Below are 26,340 nucleotides of genomic sequence, written 5' to 3' on the forward strand. Positions count from 1 at the left end.
TCTTTACAGTTCTCTTACTGCTATTCAGCTTTGATTTTAATTTTGTCCGGATCCCGCTCAGCCCTAGTTTGACCTTAATCTTGCAATTCATTAATGGGATTAGAGAGACAGATAGTTTGAATGTTGAATACAGGCACAATTCTCTCTTGATCTGTTGGCTCCTTTGCAAAAGAGACAGAGTGAGATGGATTATGGATATTTTTAGCTATGAGAGCTACTGTAATAGGTGAGGAAATGTCACAAAGGACAAAAAGCCAACGAAGGAAGAGCTGAAGGAGAAACTGTTTTAAAGGTTGAGCAGGGTACAATAATACAATTCTAAACCAGAGGGTAGTTGTGGTTTAGACGACAGCTGGCTATGACGTAGTGTATAAAGGCCAGCCTTTCTACAGAATGTTATCAGTGGATCAAAGATACAAACGCACCAAGCACCCCCATGCTTGGTGTGGGTGCCCAAATTGAAGTTACATATAATATGTCAAATTCCCACTTAAAAATGTCTATAAACTTTAGCTGTATGTTTTATATGTAGTTGAGCTGTTTACTTCCATTACCTCCATCAAAGTTCAAACTAGTTTCAACTATATTCAGGTAACGCTGAGCTTCAACTTTCAGTAGACAAACCCCAATCTCAGAACCCAGGGTTCGATGTAGCCAGCTTATATCTGGATAACAAATATCTGGGCCATACTTCCTCTGCAGTCTAAGTGATTGGAACCTTGATACGCAAGAATGATGAGAAAGACAAACCTCTATAAACAGGTACATATGTATGTAGATCCATTTTTAAAAAGATAATAATAAAAAGCTAAACCGTCTGTTGAGAACAGTTCCAAATTTGCATTACGGCCAATGTGTTCCACCTCTTTCATGCTCCACGTCGACTGCTTACCTGACTGGTCAAAACTACTTGGACTACAAACAGAAACCGGAAAGCTTCCAATGCCAAAATACTTCAGATACTGCATTTATATAAAGATATCTGTTCATATGAATTAGACAAACCCTAAGCGGGCATGTGTGCTGTTTGATGACAGTACATACTATAGTTCTTAAGCAGTGTTGCAATGGCACCTTGCTAAAATGACCCAAGTCTTCATCTTTATCTCTATCTCTGTTCATCTTTCATCTCTGTCTCTCAGGCTCTGTCCTTCCTCGGATTGGATGTCACAGAAGAGAAGAGGAAGAAATTGAGGCAGAGTCTGACCACAGACCCACAAGGCACTGTGGCCTATGGAGGTAAAGCACACGTACAGAAACACACACACACACACACACACACACACACACAAACACACACGCTTCCAGTTGTGTCAACAGCAAGGTGAAATATCTGTGCTGAAATCCTGTCAAGTCACAGGCTCCGTGTGACGGCTGCATGTCAGTTACTGCTTGTGTCACTTTGTGTGGTGTCACATTGCATAACCACAAGGCATCTCTGTGTCTGCTTGTATCCAGGCAGAAGCATTTCTATGACTGGAGCTGGTTTGGCTTCTGAATAGCACATGGTTATACATTGACATTGACCAGGGAACAGTTATTTTTGTGAGGGACTTTTCAATATATTCAATGAATGGTGACCATGTTAGGCGTGCTATGTCTATGTCTGGTGTCTTACCTCTTCTAACAGCAGTATAGATAGCACTTCTTTAGTGTTTGAAAGAGAGAGGTTAATTCGATACCTCACATAGAAACATAAGCAAAACTTGACAGAAACGAGATAAAATTCACCAAAACACTTTCCACTGTTCCAACAATCACCAACTCTGGTTGGTGGAAAAAAATCCATAATTCACAGACACATGATAAAAACAGCCGTTTCAGTTGCCCTACTCAGCTGTACACAGAAGAACTCACATGCACTAACAAGCACGTGTGGCCCGACCAGCTATGTAAACAAACCACAGCACCTGGATTACAGCACAGGCAGAGGGGAGTGTGACGTCAATTCTCTTCTCAGGAAACAATGACTCCACTATATGTTCACATAGCTAACAATTGTTTGCTGCTATATTAATGTTCTAAATCCCATCTAGCTAACCGGTAGATAGATTTTTAAAATGTATGACATCAGTTAATAACAGCATAAACATTTCTACCATTGTTCATTTATGTCTGTATAAAACTCTTAACCATTTCTTACTGTATTAGTTGGTGTCCTGGTAGCCATGGTAACCCTGGCCTTTCTGTCATTAGTAGCAAACATTTCCTACCTGTGCTTTTCTGTCCACCCTCAGACTTCGTGGAGGCCACCCGGAACACCTTCCAGGAGAACCTGGAGGAACTTGGTTTAGGGGCAGGTCCCTTCATGTTTTCCTACCATGAAGCAGCCAGTTTGATGGACACGTCAGCCTTCCACTCCCCCGTAAGCAGTCCTCACAGCCTCTCTGTAGTCCTGTAGTCTGTATGACTGTGTGTCTGTGTCTGTGTGTGTCTGTGTGTGTGTGTGTGTGTGTGTGTGTGTGTGTGTGTGTGTGTGTGTGTGTGTGTGTGTGTGTGTGTGTGTGTGTGTGGAGCAGATTTACCCTTCTGTAATGGTGTGTTCCCAACAAACACGAGGCGAATATTCACCCCCCTTTAATTATGGTCTTAGCCTAAAATAAACAGTTTATGCTGTGATTTAATGTCAATAAACGGATGAAAAGAATTCCGAGATAAGTACATCAAGATGATGATTTGTAAAAAGTCTGAATTCATACTTGAACAGAGTTCTGATCCTGAAGAATTAGGATGAATAGAAAACACAAAATGCAAAAACACAGTCATAAACGTAACGTGTCATAATGTGGTGTGTGTGTGTGTGTGTGTGTGTGCAGACATATGAGTCAGAATGCAGCTATAGCAGTGAGGAGATGGAGCAGTTTCAGACAGAGGTGAAGCAGCTGCAGACCCAGATGAAGCAGCTCAAGGTGAACACACACAAACTGTCACACACAATGTATTGGTGAATGGATCGACCTGTGGCACTTTGCTGCGTGTTTTTTCTCTCTCTCTCTCTCTCTCCCTCTATAAAAGCCCCAAAAATAAATAAACAAAAAAAAGTATGCACATTGTAAAACATTGTTGTTGAACATTTGTATAGCATAGGTTAAGTAAATAGTTCAAATTCAGCTAATATGTATCTTACACATATACTCAAAAGATAATCTGTTAAACAGGGCGCCCCAGTAGCTCACCTAATGCCCAGGTTTCAGTTCCGTTCATCTTTTCGAAAGTTAAACTGTTCATTGCAAATACAATGAACATCACTGTGCATGTATTTATCAACCATAGCAACAAGAGATTTGATCATGAATAGGCTGTTTGCATGGAGACATGAGAATTTCGCTTGTAGCTCTGAAAAAATTGATTCAGTGTTTAAAAGATGAGTGCAGTCAGTTATGTTATTTTATTTTTATTTATTGGTTTATTTTAACAGGGACAGTGTACATTAATTAAACATTCCTGTAAATGCACCAGAGTTAGCCAGAAGGCTATTTTCCATCTGTTGTCCCTGGACAGATGTTCTAGTCAACCTACAAGTCAAACTACAATACAATGTACAATATTAAAATAGAAAACAGAATTATCACAATGAAGACAATGGATTAATATACAATAGTTGAACATCACACAAGTGATTAGTTAAGGCAAAGACTTAAAACACTCTCTCTCTCTCTCTCTCTCTCGTTGAGTGGTATGCAGATGTTCGAACTTGTACAAATTCTGTGGAGGGGATGTCAGACTGTTGATGACTTTGTACATTAAACACATATTTGCATATTTTATCATGTTATCCCAGCTGAGCATGTTGTATTTTTTTAAGATTGGGCAGTGGTGGGAGTGGTTTGGTTTCTTGTCCAGTGTTTTGATGACCTGTTTGTACAAAGACTGGAGTGGTTTTAGCTGAGAAATACCTACATGTGACCATGTTGTGAAACAATACATCATCTGTGACAGTATCATGGAGTGCATATACATTTTAGCTGCTTCAGGTGATAGTTGGCATCTGATGCTTCTAAAATTTGAGAGGCTGAATTTCACTCTATCACCGACCCTTTTCACCTGCAACTTGAATGAGAGCCTGGAATCTATTATAATGCCAATGTATTTATATTCTGTTACCACCTGCAACTTCTCCCCTGATATGTACACATCTGGTGGTATTGTGTGAGTCTTGGATTTACTAAAAAACATGCATACTGTTTTGGACACGTTGAGTTGTAGACAGCACTGCTCCAGCCATGCAGCTACATGACCCAGGGACTGTGTTAACTTACTAGCAGCTTGTGTGCTACTGTTGCCATGCACATAAATGAGGTGTTGGGACACACTGATGGCAAATCATTTATATATAGGCTGAACAGTATTGGGCCCAGGATGGAAGCTTGTGGGACTCCAGTTGATAAATCAAGGGTAGTTGATTGATGATTTTGAATTCTGACCTGCTGTTGTCTCATTCCTAAATACGATTGTATCCAGTTAAGTGTATCTGGGGAGAAGTTGAAAGCAGATCATTTTGAGACTAGGATTTTATGATTTACCGTATCAAATGCCTTTTTGAGATCAAGAAAGACAGCTGCTACCACACCACCTCTGTCCATCAGTCTTAATTTTTTCGGTGAAAAAACAATTTGCTGTTTCGGTCGAATAATTAGCTCCAAAACCAAATTGCATTGAATGCAGTGAAAAAGGGGATGTGTTCAGGTAATCAGAAATTTGCTGTGCAACCAGCTTTTCTGCAACTTTAGAGATGGTTGGCACTATGCTTATTGGCCTGTAATTATTTGCACCATAATTTTAAAAAGTTCCACTTTACATCTGGTGAACCTGTTTGAAATGTCATCCAGTTTATCCAAGTCGAGTTTCAAAACTAAATACACACACACAGTTTATGTAGGTGATCTGAGTGAGTATGTTCCAGGACAATATTGATTATTTACAGGATATTTGGTCATTTTAATCAATTTCCAGGTGTTTCCATGACTGGAAAACTAGGCTCTACATTTCCAGCTTTTCCAGGACGTATGGAAACCCTGTACATGTCATCACCTCTCTCTCACCAATGTTCTTGTCTATCTTTATTTCTAACAAAATAAAAGGTGTAAAAAGCCGAAAAAATGTTAAGATAATCACATACACACATACAGACATGGCCAAACAGTTAGTCATCAGTAGTCTCAGTGACAATCACATCTGAATCTCACAGTGAAAGCTTCAACGTAGGGACGTCATTACAGAATGCAAATACAATGTTGGCCATAAAAAGAATCAAAACTGGGGTTTTATCAACATATTCAGCACACAACTTTAATTCATTAACCATTATCAGCTGGCACTAAACCAACTGACACATGTCTATGGTAACCAGATGAAATGAATGAGGGCAGAAGGGAGTGTTCCCCCGATTATGTAGCCTGGTTTCAGCCAGCCACAGCGGGCTCACACCCACTGACCTGATGGTTCCAGCTGTAAAAGCTCCCGGGCTTCATCTGCTGCCTCTGTTGGCAGGTGATGTTGAAGGACATGGAGCACAGCAAGAAAAGCCTGGAGGAGGAGCTGCAGAAGACTTCGGAGGTAAGAGCAGACTGCTGTTTTATCAGGTTACATGTTGAAACCAGTTAAATGCCAGTGAGATTAATGTTTAGATGTGAATTCAAAGAGTCTGCTACAGGTGTCTGAATATATAGTATATGGGGCTGTTCCCAGAAAGCGTGTTTGACCGTGGAGGAGAACACCCGTCTGAAGAGCCGTCTGCAGGTGGCTGAGGCCGAGGCGGGCCAGCAGCAGGCCAGCGGTGCGGAGCAGGACTACGAGGAGGTGATCCAGTTGCTGGAGGCTGAGATCAGAGACCTGAAGAACCAGCTGGCCAGCAAGAGGCAAGCACGAGGAGTGGAGGCCACCAAGGTGAGTCTCTAACTGCTTATTCAATTCAGTTCAATTTTCAACTTTTACTTAAAGGTTGCTGACCTCTGCTTTAGATCAACAGGACACACTCAGTCGCACTGCGTTTGTCTGCTGTCTTCTGCAGTTGTCCACTATTTTAAAGTGAGACAAAAGGAACAAACCATTTAAATTTCAATAATTGTAATTGCAGTATATCATTTGAAAACATAATTTGTTACGTTGCTAGTTACCACTAAAAGTAGGGGAATTACAGTAACACATTTCTAACACTGAACTGCTCACAACAAGGTCTGTGGATTATCTTGAGTAACCGGGATCATGGTTTCTGGAACCATGGAAAAACATTGCTGTTGAGTTTAAATGTGTTTTTTTATATATATACTTTGAGCACCACAAGCTGAGAGCTGTCTGGTTTCATTATATTGGAGAGAAAGCAAAAATATATTCTTTCTGAAATTTTCACTATATCAGTAGTAGTAGAACATGAGACAGATAATCTGTGAAACAATCAGGTTCCTCTGGCTCCTCCTAGTGCTCCTAATGGGATTTGTAAGACTCCACCGAGCCTGAACGAAAACAACCAATCAGAGCTGAGAAAGATAGTGTTGAGTCTCATTTGTATTGTGTTGTACTGTATGAGTATTTGACGAGCTGGTGGGTTGGTTAGCATCACTTTGAGTGCCTGTGTGCCTGCAGACAGGAGGTAAACAGCACAAAGCAGCTGTTTATAATAACAACCTCTGTAGCTGGTGTGAAGTCGAGCCAACAATCAACTGTGAACATGGAGCCTCTCTCTCCATCCTCCGTCTCGAGCTGGAGACCCTGCAGCAGCCTCAGTGACGGAGCCACACAGCTCTGTGCTTTCACCAGCAGCTGCTCTGATGAAAAGAAGGCTTTATATTTATTTCCTCTGGCTCTCAGGCTTACCGCCTCACTACCTGTGGCTTTTCATCTCAGGTGGTAAATCCTCTGGCTGTGCGCTGGCGCCGTGAGACAGAGTAATGCCCAGTGACAGAGATGAGAGAATAACAGAAATGAGGACAGTGAGTGTTTGAGGACCACAAAACTGTGACAGCTGCTGAGGACACGGTCACGTGGTTAGAGTTTAAATACAGTCTTCCTCTTTCTATCTTTCATTCCTTTCTTCCCTCCATCCTTCGTTGTTTCTCTTCCATTCCTCCTCCCTGGTCTCTGCAGACTGTCCATAGAGAGCTTTGATAAAGACCAGATTGAAAGTTGCTTTTCCATTCACTTTCTATGTGCATTTTGGAATAGAAATGCTGTAAAACATTCTGTTGGTATATGGGTGAAGTCACGCAGTGAATGGACACATGGACAAGCAAGTGATGTTAACGTCGATGAAGAGCTGAAAACATCAGATGTGCGTGGAGGATGAGGCGACTGTAATCTTCCTTACATGAAACCAGCAAAAATGTGTTCCCATCACGTTTTCCACTGCAGCCCTTTTAATGACGCCATCTTGTGTTCTCTTCTTCTGCGATGCTTTAATGGCACTGACAGAGAATTAGCTCCACCAATCATTTATGTCCATAAAGCAATGAACTAATGTTTACAGAACAGCAGTGGATGGAAAAGTGCATCCTTCCGCCTATTTTTCGGGAAATTTGGTTAAAAGCTGGCACCACTGACCGTACAATAACGGACAGCAGGGGGCAGCTCAATTGGCTGCAAAAACAAATTCTGATAGTATTGAGCCTTATGGAGAACTTAGCCAACTGACTTGATTCATTATCTCAGTAAACGGTTTCCAGTTTATGGTCTCTATTTCTTCTATATTTACTCTGCTGCTCTTCTGTATAAATGAACAGAACTTGGGCATTATCATTTATTTACAGAACTCATATATTACATAATTTAAAGCATATTGTTGCTGTCCAGGGAAGACCATGCATCTCCAAATCTGGAGAATGAAGTGTTCCTTTATGGGTTAGGAATATTTTTCTACTACTTTAAAGATCCCACTGGATTATCTTATAAATGCACACAGCTGTAAACAGGGCTGTTTCACCTGATGATGAAAAGTTGACATTTCAGAGGAATGAATGTAAGCTGAGTTACACACAACCTTAATCCTCAGAGAACAATGAACTCCCTCAGTCTGTTCCACTGTTAGTTCCCTATGGAAACCACACCTACACAATGCTATCAGCTGCTCTTAGTGCTTACTGTGCACACAAATGATAGAGTGTGTGTGTGTGTGTGTGTCTCAGGAGGAGGTGCTGGAGCTGAACCGGAGGCTGACAACCATTGACTGCCAGCTGAGGAAGTCGGAGCAGAGCAGGAAACATCTGGAGATCTCCAACAAGAAACTGCTGGGCTTTGCACAGGTACGACTATCTCACACTCACTTTATAGACATGAGCTTTTCAGTTCAGGAGAACGTGTTATTTTCTATATTTCTTATTGTCAGTAGCATCAGTTGATTGGCTCTGGGCATGGGATTCACTAACATGTACTGATATATCGTCTTCCTGTTGATCCAAAAACTATTAAACACACCAATGAGCCACACTGTTGCACTGGCTTACATGTTGTAGCTTATTATAATTCAATCCCACACACACCGTCCTGCTGTCTCACATACACACAAGAACACTAAACATTGTTTAATCCGCTGCTAAAAAAAATAGTCCCAACAACTTCCTCTTCAAGAAGGAGCCGATCTCCTCTGAAGGGACTGACACAAACTCTGTGCCAGTAGCTGGTTTGGGAGATGACTGCCATATTTGTAAGGATTCCCAGTGTTAGTTTGATAACAGTAATTACTTAATAGGCCTGTGTGGCTCTAAATCAGCATGTGTTCATCTCATAATCCACACAGACTGGGACACTTCCAGTCTCATGCACTGGAATTAACAGACGGCCAATCAAAAATAACAGTTGACAGTTCCAAACATCCCAAACTGTTATAGAGCCAGTCTGCCCCCCAGTGGAGGAGACACAAACTGCAGCTCTCTGCTACATCTCGTAAACCAGACTGATATCTGGGGCCATATTCAGCACAAAGAATTGCTCCTAGTTACACAATTTTAAGAAGATTTTTCTTAGGACATTTCCACGTAAGTTGAAACTATATTTAAAGATAAATGTCACTCACATGAGACAGATAATCTGTGAAGAAATCAGGTTCCTCTGGCTCCTCCTAGTGCTCCTAATGGGATTTGAAAGAATCCACCGGGCCTGAACAAAAACAACCAATCAGAGCTGAGAAAGAATTGATTGTTGAGTCTCATTTCCAGGGCGTCACATACAGATTCTGTGTCAGGATATAAGTTTCAGCAAATCTGACAAAAACATAGTTTTATTAAAGTTAGCTACTGCAGCTTTATGGACCAGTCTTTGAGGCCTGAAACCCCGGTCGGGTCAGGTTTATAGGGGTCCGAGTCTGCCTCTCATTCAGGCTTTAGAATCAGACCTCCCCTCTCTCTCTCTGCAACCTTGAGGTTCTTGTTTTGGTGTCACATGATGACCTTCTGTCTGTACTGGTTCAGTCTTACATGTCTTCTCTGTCCTCAGAATGTCCACAAAGTGCTGACAACACCCAGCCTGTTTGGAGGAGAAGGCGGGTAAGAGACGGTCACATTATGAGTTCCCCACAGCTCTGCAGGAAGTGGCCTGCTATAACACTCTTCCTGTGCGTGTGCGTGTGCGTGTGTGTGTGTGTGTGTGTGTGTGTGTGTGTGTGTGTGTGTGTGTGTGTGTGTGTGTGTGTGTGTGTGTGTGTCAGGAGCAACAGGTCGTCTCCAGCCACCGACAGCCCCGACACTCCGTCACCACTTCCTGATCCCGCCTTCCAGCTGGCTGTGGAGGCCAAAGAGCTGGTGGCGGGAGTCAGCACCCTCCCTGCTGACCAAGGTACACACTGCAGCTGAAACCACTTAGATCAGTGGTTCCATACCTTCAGTTCCACACCATTTATCCACTTTTAGCTAGCATTTTTGACAATTTCTGTTACTTTAAAGTTTTTGACCATTCATCAATTTTCTGACGATTTTATTAATAATGTATACATTTTTAGCCATTTTCAACTATTTATGTTGTTATTTTGACTATCCATTTTTAGATAACTTTTTTAGCCTAAGTTGAACTTTTTTGAAAATATGTTACTTTTAGCTATTTTGACCATTCATCACTTTCCCCCCCAATCATTTCTACATTTTTAGGTAACTTTTTCAACCATTCATCTTTTACTTTTAGCTATTTAGACTTCAAACACATCAGACTATGATACTGAGAATATAAAAGACATTTTTTAGAGATTCTGCCTGAAGCAGCTATTTTTCTTGTATTTATTTGTTCCTTCCTGGCTATTTTTCAGTTTTCCTTTGTTCTATTTATTGTTTTTATGTGATGCAAAGTTACATGTTGATGGTGAATAATGTTCATTTCTGTCCTACTGTGACTGACCTGCAGCGTCAGAGAGCGCGTTGGAGGCAGCATCAGCCCCAGATGTTAGCTCTCATCATGTGTGAGCATCAAAGAGCCAGAGAAGACTGTGGGAGGACCCGGGCGGGCTGAAAAGGCCCAAATGAGCAGCTGAACCCATGATGGACCACACAGAAGTCGGCAGACAGGACGCCGTCCAACAACCTTCTCAAAATAACGACGCGGCCTCAGTGAATTCAAATCCTCAGCTCACAGCGATAGATCGAACACAGCAACGTTTTAATGCCAAAGCTTGCTCGCACACATCGAATTAGTGTCTTCCTTTGAAATATTCGACCGTCTTCATGGAGGGTTCAGCAGTGGGATGCATTGGACTCAGCTCTGACCCGAGGACTCCCATCATTTGATGATTCTATATGTACAGAAGTCTCTATGAGAAGTGCTCTGCCAAATAAAAAGTCTGCTGGAATTCTCTTTTGTGTCACTGACAGCAGGTGGTGTTGGAGGAGCTGCATGACCGAGTCCGCAACACACACGCTGCTGTAAACCTTGTTAATATTCCTCCCTGACCTCTTTTCTAACCCCTCCACCTTCCCACCCCCGTACACACACATAGATTCACTCCATGGATTGCATGTAAAGGAGGTCTCGTTTGCCTGTAAAGGACAATCCAGAGCCGGTCTGTTCTTCCTGTGTCATAATAACTCGCTGCCATCTGCCTCCGTCACACTCCATCACTTGTTTGCTCTGCCAGAGGAACCGTCGAGCAAAAAGTAGAAAAATAATGTCCCTTCTTCCATCTTACTAACTCTCCTCGTGCCCTTATTCATTACTAAAAAGGCAAAGAATGAAGTATTCCGAGATGTTGGACGTGTTTGTCACATGCGGCTTCGTATCACTGCATGGTTCATGTTGATGTCTCCTGCATCCAGGAGCGACTTTAATGTTGCTGTAGCTCCTGCTGTGTAAACTTGTGTTTGGTAGTCACCGAGTCTAGGCAGACGTCAGTCGTAGGCTACATGTGGAACATTGGTTTTATTTCTACGGACAGCTGCAGATGCTTTTAAGAACACTGAAATGTCCTGTATCTTTGGTGTGGCCTCATATCTTTCTGTTACTGTTTTATATTAAAGGAATAACTGATGTCTGGATTCAATGTGTTTATTGCAGTTTATTTTGGTACAGAACTTGTCTCCAAGGTGCTAAGACTACAAGCGAGAAAATCAAACATGGAATTGAAATCAGGGACAGTGTGAGGTAAAGACGCCTGACTTGAGGGTGTGTGTGAATGTTGTGCAGTCTGTACTGGGCTTTAGAAGGATGAGTTTCATAAATACACACAAAAAAATTATTTCAAAACTATATTTTACTGCTCACAATATACCACCTTCTAAAGCTCAGTCTGCAGCAGTCTATGTAGAGTTCAAACTTACCTCATCAGAAGATGTACAGTTTGGGGCTCTCAGTGGAGTTTCTACACTGACAGCACGTTGTCATGATTAAACATGAAAAAGTAGTCCTATAAATCCCTTAGAATGAATGAACACAGGTGGGTATTGTTGTACGAGAAGAGATCAGTCACATCTTGTGTGTCCTTCAGTTTGTGTTTGAATCCTGATGAATGGAACGTGCACCACCAGATTCCTGTCCATGTGTGGCAGCTCTCTCTCCGTTCCAAAGGGAAGTGTGCTCCTCACAAGCTTCTGGACTTTGTCTCAAAAGCAGGGCGGCCCATCAGAACAGGAGAGGCTGTGATGAGGGACTAGAAGGGTCTCTGGAAGGAGATTGGGGGCGAACCCACACTGCTCGGGCTGCGGAGGTTGGAGTCGTAAGAGTTGGGTGTCATCCCCACAATGCCCTCCGCTTGGGGCGTCTCCCCGCACAGGAAGTCATCCTCGTCCTCCCTTGAGCCCTGTGACACACACACGTTTTTATTTTCCAATATTTGTATGTTTTTCCTCTATGATTAAAACTAGAAAGGGGGCTTAAATGAACACCAGTTAAACCAGTTCACATGTGTCCACGTGTCTTGAATGACCACTTGTGATTGGATCTCACTTCCCTGCTGCTCTGAATGTCGTCAGTGTCCAATATTACTGTCCGTTTGGCTGTTCAATACGGAAATTCAACTATTCAATTCAATGTTCTTATTTTTTCCCAGTTCAGTGGCATACTTATCTCCTATATCAGCCTGAGTGGCATGCTCTACCTGCACTGTCAGCCCAGGAGAGATGCTCTGTGGTGTGCTGGGGGATTTTATAACTGAATGTAATGAGCAAAACACTCGCTTTTACTTTCTCAGCTGCGTGGAAATCTGATATTTTTACATCACAGATGAGAAAGAAAGTCTGTTAGTGTCCTGCTTACCAGCGCACAAACTGGGACAATAATTGAATGTATAATGTTTGCCAAATTTACAAGAAATCATGAAGAATTTGTCATAGACAGCATTTCACAAAGTTTCTAAAGTTTCTCCTCACTCAACAACTCTGAAAATTGTGCGATCCTTAAAGGGAGTCCGGTGATATTGTGCTTACCATCAGTTTAAACAGTGTGTTCACAAACACCTGCTGCTTACCTTGGTGAGAGCCCAAACACATATTATCCATTACAGTGAACCAAATAGACAGTGTGTTTCTTACAGGAGGCCAGTTATGTAGGCGGTCTTCCAGTGTGGCCACAGACGCATTAATGTAGTCAAAAACGTTCCACACCACCTTTGCACGTCGTTTGAGTGTTGTGATGGTAATACCAGTGTAAACAGGCTCTATAATGCATACTTTCACGGGTCTTGTGGTGTGGACTGGCTCTTATAGCAGGTCAGGTGGGGGCGGGTATTAAAAGCCCCTCACCCGGGCATTACTAGGACCTATATTACAGACTGAAAGGATTCCTTATTCTCTGCTGCTCGGATATTGATGCCTTCTTTTTGGAGCTGAAATGATTAGTCGTTTAATTGACTAGCTGATCGACAGAAAATGTATTCGTCAACTACTTTGATAATGGATTCGTCATTTAAGTAATAGCATTTTCCCACCATTCCCTGGTTCCAGCTACATCCTGGTGTGGATGTAGCGGTTTCATTGTTCACTGGGTAAAGAAACAAGACATGTGAATACATCACCTTGCTCTGTGAAATTGTCATTTTGAGTATTTTCTGACATTTTATAGACAAAAAGCTAACTGAAGACAATACTGGATGATAAAAATAACAAATAGTCCAGTCCTAACCCCCCTCTGGAAAGTCCCCAGCTTTATGGCAGTGCAATAGTGAAGTGCTCCTTGATTCTGTCAGCTCACCTGTCGGCCTGTTTTGTCAGGGAGCAGCTCCGTGTCTGCGAGTTCCTCCCAGACCTGGTACAGTGGCTCAATCAGCTGGCCAGACCTGCGCACGCATGCACACACGCACACGCACACGCACACACACACACACACACACACACACACACACACACACAGTCTCAAAGGTAAAGTATCATCTGTGAACATTTCAAGTTGTGGAATAAACAATGTGACACAAGGTGCAGATGTACAAATGATTGGTATGTTATTGACACATTAACCGGTTTTTATAGAAAATGTGCAGTGAGAATGTGACAGCCCTGCAGAGATAACTATATGATAAGGTGGGCATTAAATCCAGTCTAAGAAAGACTTGGGAATTGATACCTAAAAAGGATACTAACTTATTAATCACTACTTTCTTTGCAGTTTCACATTAATAATACAAAATATAAATAAACTAATAAATGATAATGTGTTATTACAGATTCATCTACCCAGCAGTATTATTACCCACTTTACCAGCTGCAACATTCAACAGTGATAACAATTATATAATAATATAAGTGTCAAAAAATAATAACACACTTGTATTGGACTGGTACAACGGATACGCAAGTTCAGGTATTGGTATCAGGAAGGAATGAACGGTGTTGGAACATGTCAAATTTATTTCATCAGCGACCAGATAAAATAATGATCAGCAAAATGCTGAATTTTGGATCTGATAATTGTACAGGCCTAGTAAAAATGTTGCCACAGGAGTTAAAAGAGGCCAAAAACAGAGCGACAAAGCCACAGAACAGTCAGCTGGTGTACCTCCTGAGCAGGTAGGGGTCGAAGGGGAAGAAGCTGTCCAGAGGGTTGGTGTTGGTGGTCACAGAGTCTCCCCCTGCAGAGCTGCGGACCACCGGCAGCACGTGGCGGTTGTTCCTCTCTATGATGGTGTAGCAGAACACCACCTGATACTTCCTGCAACAAAAACACAAGTTGGTTTACAGCTCTATCAGCCACTGTGTGAGCTGGCAGTGGGAGAACGTAGCGTAGCACATTTACTCAAATACCATACTACCTTGGAGGCACCATTTTATGCTACTTTCTACTTCCACTCCACTACAGTTAAGAGGGAAATCTGGTACTTTTACTGCACTACTTTCATTTGACAGATATAGTTACTAGTTCTACTTTTACATTAAAACAGCATATGATGAGTTTATCAAACATTGTTAAATTATTTTTTTTAAATTCAAAGCTGCAGTAGGTAACTTTTATAAAAAATAACTTTGTCATATTTGCTGAAACTTTCACTATATCCTGACAGCAGAACATGAGACAGATAACCTGTGAAAAATTTAATAAAATGAATAGACATTTGTTTTCCTTCTTTCCAGGGACCGACCCCTAGGCTGGACTATTCTACCTGGCTCCAGCTCAAGCAGCTGTAATAGCAATGCTGCTTACTCATGGTTCATAGGTATCAAAAGTCTAATTATGTCTACTCTTATGATAAGATACAATATTTTATAAACATTATAAACGTTTTACATTCCTCTGATAAACACTAACAACCACTCAGCACAGTTGCTGCCAGATGTTTGGAGCCAGTGACAGCAGAGACGGGGTGCGTACAATACCTGGTGATGGCAGCAAACATGTTGGTGACTGAGGGCAGGCAGACTTTGAGGGGGTTCAGCTGACACATCACCACCCGCTCCAGGTTCAGACTCTGCAGGTACTCCAAACCTGACACACACACACACACACACACATTTAATTTATGTCAATTTGTGCCATGTTTTCCATTTTTGGGTTGCTGGCTGGAAAGAAATAGCAATCTGAAACAAAGTCACATTAATCGTAAAGCAAACACATCCAACACATGACTCTTGAACTCTTCCTTCCCTAGTAAGAAACATGGTGGTTTCACATGGTGGACAAGAGGACCCGCTCCCTCTGTAGATAAAAACAGCTCATTCTAAGTTAACAAAAACACGATTCTTATATTCAGGTGATTATACACTAATGAAAATATACCTATTAATATTATATTCCATTTCTGACAAGAGATCCTCCTAAATATTACACACTGGACAACCAAAAGTACCTGAATCTTTGAATTTTTAAGCTGTAAGCAGTATGCATTATTGTATGAAATAGTTATTTGATCATCAGAATGTATAATCAATTCACTTACTACTGATAAACCATGAATGACTCTAATATGTCTTGCAATTAATTCTAAAACCCTGGTGTGAATGGTTTCTGACGGGCTAAAGGGCAGGTATTGTTTCATACACTCATGAGCTTTGTTCGCCCTGTGTGGTTTACCCAACTTGAAGAACCAACAGTGAAGTCTGACAGTATATGAAACTCAGGCATTCAGGGTGGTATGATGACTCCTTTATCTAACCGAGTCGTGTGTTGCAGTCCAGAGGCGTGTACCTTTCTTCATGTTGCCCTCCAGCATGGCTCTGTGTCTGAAGATGAGTGTGTAGAAGACAGCCTGGCAGGCGGTGTAGAAGGGCCCGTGCAGGCTGATGTCACAGTAGGCCTGTGTGCCACTGCTGTCCTGGCTGTCGATGTAGCGATGGATCCAGGAGAGCAGCAGGTCTAGACAGGCCCGGACCGTGCTGCAGGAGGGGGAGCGACAGAGTGGAGGAGCACACTGGATTAGAACAACAGCAGGGTAAACATGGTCACAGAGAAATAAACAGCTTTAAGCGGCCTTTGGGTTTTCTTCAGCAGAAGGAACTCACAGGACGGGGATGAACTTGGCCCGTGCCAGGAAGCTCCCCAGGTATCCGGCAGCAGCCTGCCGGAGGACAGCAGGCTGAGAGGGGCTCTGCAGGATCTTCCACAGGTGATCCAGGAAGGCCTCAGCCAAGGCCTGGGACACAGAAAATACAATACATACAGGAGTCCAGAAAGGCCTCATCTAACGAGGAGTATATTCATTAAAGTAGAAATACCTCAATTAACACAACCTTATCTTCAAGAAAGGAGTACAGGAGAAGCAGGAGATGTTGGTTTAGGAATGAGGCAGTTAAACTTGACTGTGTGTAAATGTAACATACTGTCTGGGAGTATTTGGACTGTGACACATTTGGTGTTGTATGGATTTAGAACTATTTGAATTGAAAAGTCAGTGTCCAGCACTGCAGCCCAACACTTCCTATTAGCGTTTCATAGGATGCACTGCACGCTGGTGTGTTTTGGTCTTTAAACTCACAAAAAAAACATTCCTATCTTTACACATGCACTGCTGCAGCGTGAGAAGAACTGACCAGTCTGAAGCTGCAGAGGTAAAAGAGCGTGTACTGGACATGGCAGGACGCATGTGTTGGCAGAATGAGCTTGTCAAACACACTCAACAAATCTTTGTACAGATCCTTAGTCCTTTCCACGTGGAGAGAGCCTGAGAGAGAGAAAAACATGTAATAATATTATAATTATCATTATTACACAACTCTGGTGCACAGTGTAAAAGCTGTTATTCAGCTACCATTTACATGACAGACGTCCTTCACATATGCCATCAGAACAGCCATGAGGGTGTCCAGCCTCTCAGCCACCGGGTGGGCCATCACAGCCGTCGTGGAGGGGTGATCTGCTGACATATCCTCATCCTGACACACAGACACAGACAGACAGACAGACAGACAGACAGACAGACAGACAGACAGACAGACACAGACACGCACAGACACAGACACAGACACAGACACACACAGACACAGACACAGAGACACACAGAGACACACACACACACACACACACACACACACAGACACAGAGACACAGACACACACAACACAGGACACACACACACACAAGACACAGAACACACACACACACACACACACACACACACACACACACACACACACACACACACACACACACACACACACACACACACACACACACACACACACACACACACACAAGGCAAGGAAAGGACAGACCATGTTTGAAAAATCTGGGTTCATTCTACCACAAACTGTAATACAAATACAGCACACTCTACACTGTGTGTGTGCACTGTCATGTCACCTTTCTTCGCATTCTCAGATTTGTAATCTGTGGCATGTTGATATAATATACAGCTGTATGCAAGCATTTGGGCAAATGACAAATAACATCAAACTGTAGCAACTGTTAAGCTTGGGGGTGGATCTATCATGCCAGTGGCACAGGAAACACTGCACAGGTGGAGGGAAGAATGGATTCCACTAAATACCAGCAAATTCTGGAAGCAAACATCTGTAAATAATGTTATAAAGAGTTCGTTCTAGACCTGCTCTATTTGAAAAGTGTCCTGAGATAACTTCTGTTATGAATTGGCGCTATACAAATAAAATTGAATTGAATTGAATTGAAAATCTCACAATGTGTAAAAAAGCTGAAGTTGAAAAGAGTATGGGTTCTACAACAGAATCCTGATCCTAAATGTGCCTCCAAATCCCCCATGGTCTTACTCAAAAGATGCAAGCTGAAGGTTTTGGAATGGCCCTCACAGTCCCACCAGGAATATTGCACAACTAGAAGCGTTTTACAAGGAAGAATGGGAAAAATCCCAAATAGAAGAACAAAACCTTATAGCTGGCATAAAAAAGTGTTTGCAAGCTGTGTCATCTCTATCCCATGACACAATGATGTTTTTATGTTTGCTCAATTTATGAAATAAAACATACTATGCATTAATGTTTGTTGAAAATATTATATTGTATGTCCCATAGCTTGGAAAGGCTGTTTACATCTTCTCAATTTACTAAAATCACCTGAATGGGTCAAGAGGTGCCTACACTGGCATCTGCTTCTGTTAAAAGACCCTACCCCTAACATTCAGTGCTGGGTGTTACCATGTCGAAGAGTCCCTCCTCAGTCGGATCCTGGTTCTGCACTGTGTTCTCTTCTGCCTCCTCAATGTCTGCCCGGGATGCACTCACCTGAAATATCCCACACACATTATTACAGATCTCTCTCTCTCTCTCTCTCTCTCTCTCTCTCTCTCACCACCCACACCCCACACCCACCCACCCACCACCCACCCACACACACACACACACACACACCCACACACCCACACACACACACACACACACACACACACACACACAGCTGTGTTTTCGAGTGTATATGTACCAATGTAACCAGGAGACATTAGAGACTTTTCAGCCACAACTGCAAGAAAGATTTGTAGGGATGCAAAGAAAATCCCACAAGCAACTTCTGCTGAAATACAGGCTTCTCTGGAAAAAAAATAGAATGTCTGTTTCAAGATGCACAATAAGGAGGCACTTAAACAAAAATGGGCTGCGTGGTAGAGTCGCTAGAAAAAAGCCTTTACTGCACCAACGCCACAAAACAGCTCGCTGGCAATATGCCAAGCCTCAAAACCTCTGGAAGAAGGTCATTTGGAGGGATGAGACCAAAATTAAACTTTATGGTCACAACCACAAACGCTATGTTTGGAGAGGAGTCAACAAGGCCTATGATGAAAAGTACACCATCCTTACTGTGAGAGTGGAGGTGGATCGCTGACGTTTTGGGGGTGTGTAAGCTACAGTGGCACAGGACATTTAGTTCAAATTGATGAAAAGATGAATGCAGCATGTTATCAGAAAATACATTTCTGTTAAATGGCCTGTTCCGGTGTTAATGGTGACTTTCCCCGCTCCCCAACCTTGCAACTTTGGGACTACCGTCCCGTTAAGTTGGAAATAGGAAGTATCGTGAGAAGCGAGAATGAGCGAGAAACACAAACTGCTTTACGGCAATTCCACATAAACTCAAAGTTGCCCGGCAACAAATGCACATCAGCAGCGGTAGAAAGGGGGAGGAGGGTGCCGTAAGTGAGTTTTTTTTACGACAGTTTTGTGAAATATACGTCCCAGAGCTGTAGGGGGAGCTCGTTGAGAAAACATGACAGGACAAAAGTGAAAACCAGCGAAGAAATGGCTCGAGTTGCCAAGTTCCCCTTTAATGATTGTGCTATTCTGTGATACCTTTTAGTTTAATTTGAAGCCCACCAAAAATAAAAATAAATGTTTCGGCTTGCTCACTCATGTTTTCTTTATAGAATGGTACACATTTTACAAATTCTAATAGGGGTATGTAAATTTATGAGCACAACTGTACATACAAAATAAATGTGGCTACTGAAATGGTAAAATAAGACATTTTTAGTCCTGAAAATACCTCTTTTATCTCTATATTTTGGTGTCTCAAAAGAGACCATACCAACCTGGAATTGGAATTGTTTGTTTGACCACTTACATCCAGTTTGAGCATCATTCCGATGATCACCTCCAGTACATCTCGTCGAATTGATGGTATGTACGTGGTCACTCTGAGGAGGTTGTGGACGTAACACTCCTGGAGAGAGAAACCGATCAACAACCGTTAATGGATCACATCACAATTTATTCATCAGTACTTTTTCTACACCCCATCTACACCTGATCTGTGTTCAGATAGAAGCCTAGGTGTACCAGACAACGTATATAGGTGTATATATACACGATTACAGTACATGTAAGTGTAATCATATTTGATAAGCTGTTTTTCAAATTTCTCCACTCTTCCGCAGCTTGTTTGAGTGTTCTGATGAGCGTTACACTGATTTCTGATCAGATATCCCTGAAATGACCACACTTTCTGGGAGGTCACCAATATGCATTCATTCACCCCTTGCTGCTGTTTAAGGGCCCATATAGTCCCAGGTCACCTTCAAGTGTGACGTGGTTCAACAATCACAACTGTCCTATGTGGAGTTTGGCTGTCCTGTATGATATAAGCATTGTTGTCTCTTACCAGCGTTCTGGAGGATTTCTGCACGAAGGGGAAGTTCTCTTGCAGAATGGGCACCAGAAAGCGACTTGTGCTGAATGAAGAAACAAACTTTAGAGTACAGTAAGAAATGCTTGTACTGTATTTTTAGAAGAAGAAGAAGAAGAAGAAGAAGAAGAAGAAGAAAAGATATACTTTATTAATCCCGTAGGGATTTTCTTTTATTCACACACTCCATGCACTTGTGGACATGCATCAGGGAGAGAGATGGTGGAGTGATGGGCTCGCCCATGAGCAGTTTCTCTTCCTCAAGGGCACCTCGGCAGTGCACAGGAGGATAAACAGGTACCTCTCCAGCTACCAGTCCACACTCCATATTGTGGTCTATGGGACCCTCCGGTTCCCAAGCCAAGTCCCTACACACTGAGCTACTGCCGCCCCTTTAAATGTGCACAGTTACACTGTTTGCAGAATGACCCATACAATACAACCAAAAATACATATTTGGTTACGTTTATATGCACCTCTCTCATGTACTGTATATACATTTACTGATATCAGAGCTGCACTTTATTTTTTGGATATCAGTGAAATGACTGTATGAATCTATTTAGATCCTTGTAAGCTGTCACCAGCTACTCTTCCATTAACAACAGCAGCTTTAAGCAAATAAATAAATCAGTCAAGAGTGAAATATATAATAATAATAATAATAATAATAATAATAGTAAACACATATGTACATATCTATGTATTTATGGGATTTTCTGATTTGCTCCCAGTTCTGAGTGATTCTCTTCCTTGTCTCCTGTCTAGTTTTGTGAAAGAGCTTATACTTAGTAAAGGTGAACAAATGGGGGGATATTTACTAAGCCTGTCACAAATTAGCAAGAGTAAAATATGTACTTTTGATTTTGGGGTGAACTGTCCCTTTAAAGGGACATTACATTTAGGAGGATCTATTGTCAGAAATGGAATATAATATTCATAGGTATGTTTTCCACCATTTTGAACTACAATGTTACTACAGTAGCCCAGAATGGACAATCCAAACACTGGCTCTAGATAGGGGCATTCCCATTTTTCACAGCCACCATAGTTTCTCCTTTGCACTTGGAAAGGGAGGATGAAGCGAGGGAGTTGCAATCTACAACTACACCGCTAGATGCCACTACATCCTACACACTGGACCTTTAAATGCCTGCATGCATACAGCAGGCATTGACTTAAAGAATTATGTAGTATATTTGACAAAACAAATATGTGGAAATAGATGCAGTGATCAATCATCTGGTTTGTTTAAGAAAAACATTTGTTATTGGAGATTCAGCACTGGTTCATTTCAGCTTCTGCAGTATACAGCCAAATCTTTAGTTTTGCTGTAAAAACACTAAAACCAAGACAAGAAGATGAAGAACTGTAAGAAAAAAAAGTGACTTACGATGGAACGTATCTGGTGATGAGCTGCAACGCTTGGTGACACTGATTGAAGCTTCTAGGAAGATCTTAACAAACCAAAGCGCTAGTTGAGCATTCATTCATTCATATTTAACCAGAGAATTTGAGGATGAGGATGTAAGCTATTCTCTAACACCAGTCAGCTTCACATTATCTCTGCTCCTCTCTCTCCACAGGCCCAAACATCAGCAAGAACACCAATTACACACCTTCACATACAAAACACACTTTCTGATGTCTGAATAGAACTATATGCATATTTAATTGGAAGTAACTAGGTCCGTTACAGCCCTAGAAGTAAGACAGATGACACCTACCCTCATCTTCATCCTCTGAATCTGAGATATCGACTCCTCCTTCACAGATGGTCACTCTCTCTGGAAACACACACAATCATTTTCCATCAGTCACATTATATGGTCAATGTTCATCTAAACTGAAACACATGATGGCAGTCAGCCGACAGATTACCAACAGTACTACTGTAACTTGAATTCTGGATTTTATTTGATAAATTTTGGATTATTTCACCACAAGTGGAGGGAACCTACTGGGAGTGAAGTGGGAGACCACCATCTTGAGGCAGGCACACAGGTACACGGTCTGTGCCGAGACCAGGTTGCCGAGAAAGGCCATGTACTCCTCCACCACGGCCTGGCTCCGGCCCACCCACGGAAGCCTCTAGAAACACACAACCAGAGGAGAATTTCAGCTTGCGGTTTGTCTAATGATGAATAATGTTAGTGATTTACCTACACACAGGTGTGGACACTATATGGTATTTCAGACGGTTGTCATAAAATGTCTTGTGTTTCATTGTTCAGTGGACCTTCTTTGAATGCCAGTACACATTTTTAACTGTGCCTCAATGCCAGTGTTTACCTTTTCAATTCAGGTATTGTTTTCAATGCCAAAATGTAATGTCACTGTTCTAGCTCCACATAATACAACATATGACACAATCAGGGGGTCCTATGCCATGCACTGTATTTCCAAACCAGAGTCAGCCAAGCACTCAAGCCAAGTAGCTATACAAACACTACAGATTATTTCCAAATTGATTAATCTGCCAATATTTTTTTTTAATGAATCGACTTAGTGTTTAGTCTATAAAATGTCAGACAACGTTAACAATTTTCCCTGAGCCCAAGATTACATCTTCAAATCAAGGTTCAAGGGAACTGTTGGGTCTCTGTAAATAATGCTATAAGGAGTACGGTCTAATCCTCCTGAGACACTTTTTTATTTGTATTTCTTTCATTATCTTTTTAGTATGAAATCCATGTTATTTCACATCCATTGACAAGTACAAATAGATTTACAATAATTAACAGCAAAATTATACAGAGCCAAGAGTTTTGTGTCTGCAATAGAATTTCTTGTTCCAAAAGATTTCAGCTTTATGGCTGATCCATTGTCCATTTCTTTTCATTTAAACAATATACGAAAAAACACCTAATTTACTTAACTTTTTACATCCAGAGGGGTATAAGAGCAAAAATGTAATACATTAAATAAATAAATAAGAATATCTGCAGCAGTTTGGCTTCATTTAGTTGTGTTCACATCACTGAAACACAGTTGAAAACCCAAAAGAAAACCCTGTAAGAGAAATAAAAAGTTCCTTCAGCTTGTTATTTTGACAAAATCTGAGATAACTTTTGTTAAGAATTGGCACTATATAAAGAAAACTGAATAGAATTTAATTGAAAGTGTGGGAGTCATCATTTAAAATGGAGCTGGTGAATCACTGTACCTGTCTGCAGGGATTCTGGGTTAAGCTGTGAATCACCCATCAGCCTACTAGACCACTGTCTCTTGATGGATGTGACTCTGTGTGTGTGCATGTTTAATTATCATGTCTTTAGTTTAGATATGTTTAACTGAAGATAAATAAAACAAGATAAATCATATCCATATGTTCAATTTACTATCATGTTCAACAAAAAGAAGCAGCAGATTCTCTCACTTACAAAGCTGGACCAAGAAAAGCTTTGTCAATTTCTCTTGAAAAACGGTTTGTCCACCCACGCAGTTGAATATTACTTTACAGTAGTTTTTCTTGACAATACATGGCAGCACTTGCCAACAAACAGTCACATCATTTATCAGTGGGCCTAGAATTGACATATTAATCTCCAGTTTTCACACAGCTCCTACCAGCAGTCGGGTTTCTAATAAAATATGCACCCAGGTTTATGCAGGTGAGTGAGGGGCTAGAATACAATAATCAATAATAATAATTTATAAAAAAGATATGAATATTGTCCTCAAATTGGGCTCTGGGAAACACTGATCAACAGGTTTCACCATTTTCTGACTTCATGGACCAAACAACTAATCAATTAATCAAGAAAATGATCGACGTATTAACTGATGACGGAAAGCCCTACACTTTCCGCACTCACCAGGACCGTATAGATGAGCTGTTCATGGTCCTTTGTTAGCTGGGTCACACAGCTCCGAAACTCTTGTAGCCAGTTGATGATCTGAGCATCCTGTCAGAGGAGAGAGCTCACTGAGGAACAGCACCATGTGACAAAGCTTGCAGATATTATTACGCAGAATCTCAGGTCACCTCAAACACACTGATGCTTTACTGTACCTTTATGTCAGGGTCAGCCAGTTGATGTTTCAGCAATTCATAGTCACCCGAGTCTCCCTTCAAACCAGAAGAGAAACAGCAAATCATACATGGAATAAGCTGACAACGAGTTCACCTTTATGAAACACAGGAACTACAGGACAACAGGAAAGGTATGTTGTTTGCATGCACTGGTCAATCTTGAGGTTTTGGGTCCTTTTGCTTCCATAACATGCCTTCTTTCAGGTTAGTGTAAAGAAAACACACAAAATACATGTTTAAGTGTTGATTTTACTGCATTCTGTCCATTTGTCTGTAGATTTCACCAAAAGCTCATCCACATATTTAAATGCACCAAACACTTCCATACACCCAACCTTCCAGTTCAATTCCTATCTATGTTCTGAAGGTTATTACAGAGGAGTTTGTTGTATATAGCATTTATAGCCCATTTTATTTATTTGCTTTCAAGTGGCTGTTGCTGACAGTATCTTCTCTTTTACTGAGTGATAAAAAGAGATTTCCTAAATTCTCTCTGTCACTAATATGTCAACAAAATGAAACGACAATTTGGAACCTGGCGTTATGCAATGTTCATTCTTCTGTTTTGGAAATGTATGCTAATTAATGCACTTTTAATTAGATAATGGATCAGTTGCATATGTGAGCATAGAATTTCAGAAAAACTACAAAAAGTAATGGAAGTAATCAACTGTGGAAGTTTCATGGTGCTATATAGGTCTATTTGTTCTAAATGTTCACCTGTAGTGTCTCTCCTTCAGGGCTCAATGATAGCGAGCAGCATTTAAAAAGTCTCATCATTGAACTGCTAACAGGTCAACAATAGACTGGCACAACGTTAGCACGCACCTGTTTATGTTTAGCTAACGTTTCCACGACGCTGCCTCCAAACCTGACGGTCTTCACGGGAGGAGAGCTGAAAAAGTCCCGACCGTCCACTTCCATACTTCTCTGGAAAAGTCCCTGTTTTTGGAATGCTAACGTTAGCTTCCTTCACGCTAACAGCTCCGACTGAAGAGGATAAGTCACAACGCTCTCATTTTTCTTTGCGGGGCCAGTGACAGTGGAAGGTTGGAGGATAGTGTTCACTGTTTCTGTAACGTTGTCACTGTTTCTGTAACGTTGTCACTGTTTCTGTAACGTTGTCACTGTTTCTGTAACGTTGTCACTGTTTTGAAAAGAAATGCCCGACTGCGCCGTAAATGAGCACGCGCGTGTGTGAGCCCCATTTTCAGAAGAGGAAGTGAACCGCGTGTTTACGGAAGTGAATACAGAACAGCAGTGCCGCACTCAAAGTCTTCCCATAAACGCCTGGCTTACAGGGTGATGGGTTCCGGTTGGCCATGTTTGCCAGCAACAGCCAAGCAATGCGGGACGTTATCTTTCTTACTTCAGTTATAAGTATGTTCAGGGAACACGATAATAATAATAATAATAATAATAATAATAATAATAATAATAATAATAATAATAATAATAATATAGCACTTTTCTTAAGTCCCTTTTTTTAAGAAGGCAGATAAAATGATAAGGCCAAAGAACAAAGGAGCACAGAGGAAATAAAAAAGAAGTTAACGTTAGATACTTTGTGCTTATGAGTTCAGTTCTGGATAAGAGGCAGGAAGAGGATGGAGGATGAGTCTTCACAATTCAAGGCCCAAAACAAAATGGTTCCTGTCACTCCTGACCCTGGAGCAAAAAGACAATAAGTCTAAGTGATACTAAGATAAGATAAAAGAAAAGGAAACGTCTGTAAATCCTCTCTCAGTTACGGAAGCGCATTGCATGTCAGCCATGTCAGCTTTTCTGTTGCCACGGTAACGACGTCACATGGCAAAACGTAACAAAGCCACAATCGTAAATAAAAAAAAGTTTTGAATTGACTCACAGACATATATATTGTAGCGACC

At 41.5% G+C, this 26,340-nt stretch overlaps 2 protein-coding genes across 6 annotated transcripts in view; one reads left to right on the forward strand and one right to left on the reverse strand.

Moving 5' to 3' along the window:
* Positions 1–11,444, forward strand: part of si:dkeyp-72e1.9 (syntaxin-binding protein 4) — a 78,203-nt gene extending 66,759 nt beyond the window's left edge. For 4 of the 5 annotated variants that reach the window (XM_051386871.1, XM_051386873.1, XM_051386868.1 and 1 more), the window contains 9 exons: positions 1,143–1,239; positions 2,238–2,365; positions 2,817–2,909; positions 5,491–5,556; positions 5,689–5,886; positions 8,118–8,234; positions 9,424–9,473; positions 9,635–9,762; positions 10,321–11,444. In XM_051386871.1, coding sequence (XP_051242831.1) covers positions 1,143–1,239; positions 2,238–2,365; positions 2,817–2,909; positions 5,491–5,556; positions 5,689–5,886; positions 8,118–8,234; positions 9,424–9,473; positions 9,635–9,762; positions 10,321–10,379 — 936 coding nt within the window. In that variant the 3' untranslated portion in view covers positions 10,380–11,444. The remainder of the gene's footprint in view (positions 1–1,142; positions 1,240–2,237; positions 2,366–2,816; positions 2,910–5,490; positions 5,557–5,688; positions 5,887–8,117; positions 8,235–9,423; positions 9,474–9,634; positions 9,763–10,320) is intronic. The other variant, XM_051386870.1, reaches the window with a different exon arrangement.
* rrn3 (RRN3 homolog, RNA polymerase I transcription factor) lies at positions 11,439–25,683 on the reverse strand. Its single transcript, XM_051386886.1, has 17 exons — positions 25,280–25,683; positions 24,431–24,487; positions 24,234–24,323; positions 22,377–22,506; positions 22,143–22,202; positions 21,809–21,872; positions 20,392–20,461; positions 19,855–19,953; positions 18,438–18,524; positions 17,078–17,201; positions 16,860–16,990; positions 16,332–16,462; positions 16,018–16,205; positions 15,210–15,318; positions 14,395–14,547; positions 13,594–13,678; positions 11,439–12,205 (listed from the first exon to the last, which is right to left on the reverse strand). Exons 1-17 carry the CDS (start codon positions 25,373–25,375, stop codon positions 12,056–12,058), a joined length of 1,824 nt encoding a protein of 607 aa, XP_051242846.1. The 5' UTR covers positions 25,376–25,683; the 3' UTR covers positions 11,439–12,055.
* Positions 25,684–26,340: the final 657 nt, after the last annotated feature.

Source organism: Dicentrarchus labrax, unplaced genomic scaffold, assembly GCF_905237075.1.
Source record: "Dicentrarchus labrax unplaced genomic scaffold, dlabrax2021, whole genome shotgun sequence".
NCBI classification, from domain to species: domain Eukaryota; kingdom Metazoa; phylum Chordata; class Actinopteri; family Moronidae; genus Dicentrarchus; species Dicentrarchus labrax.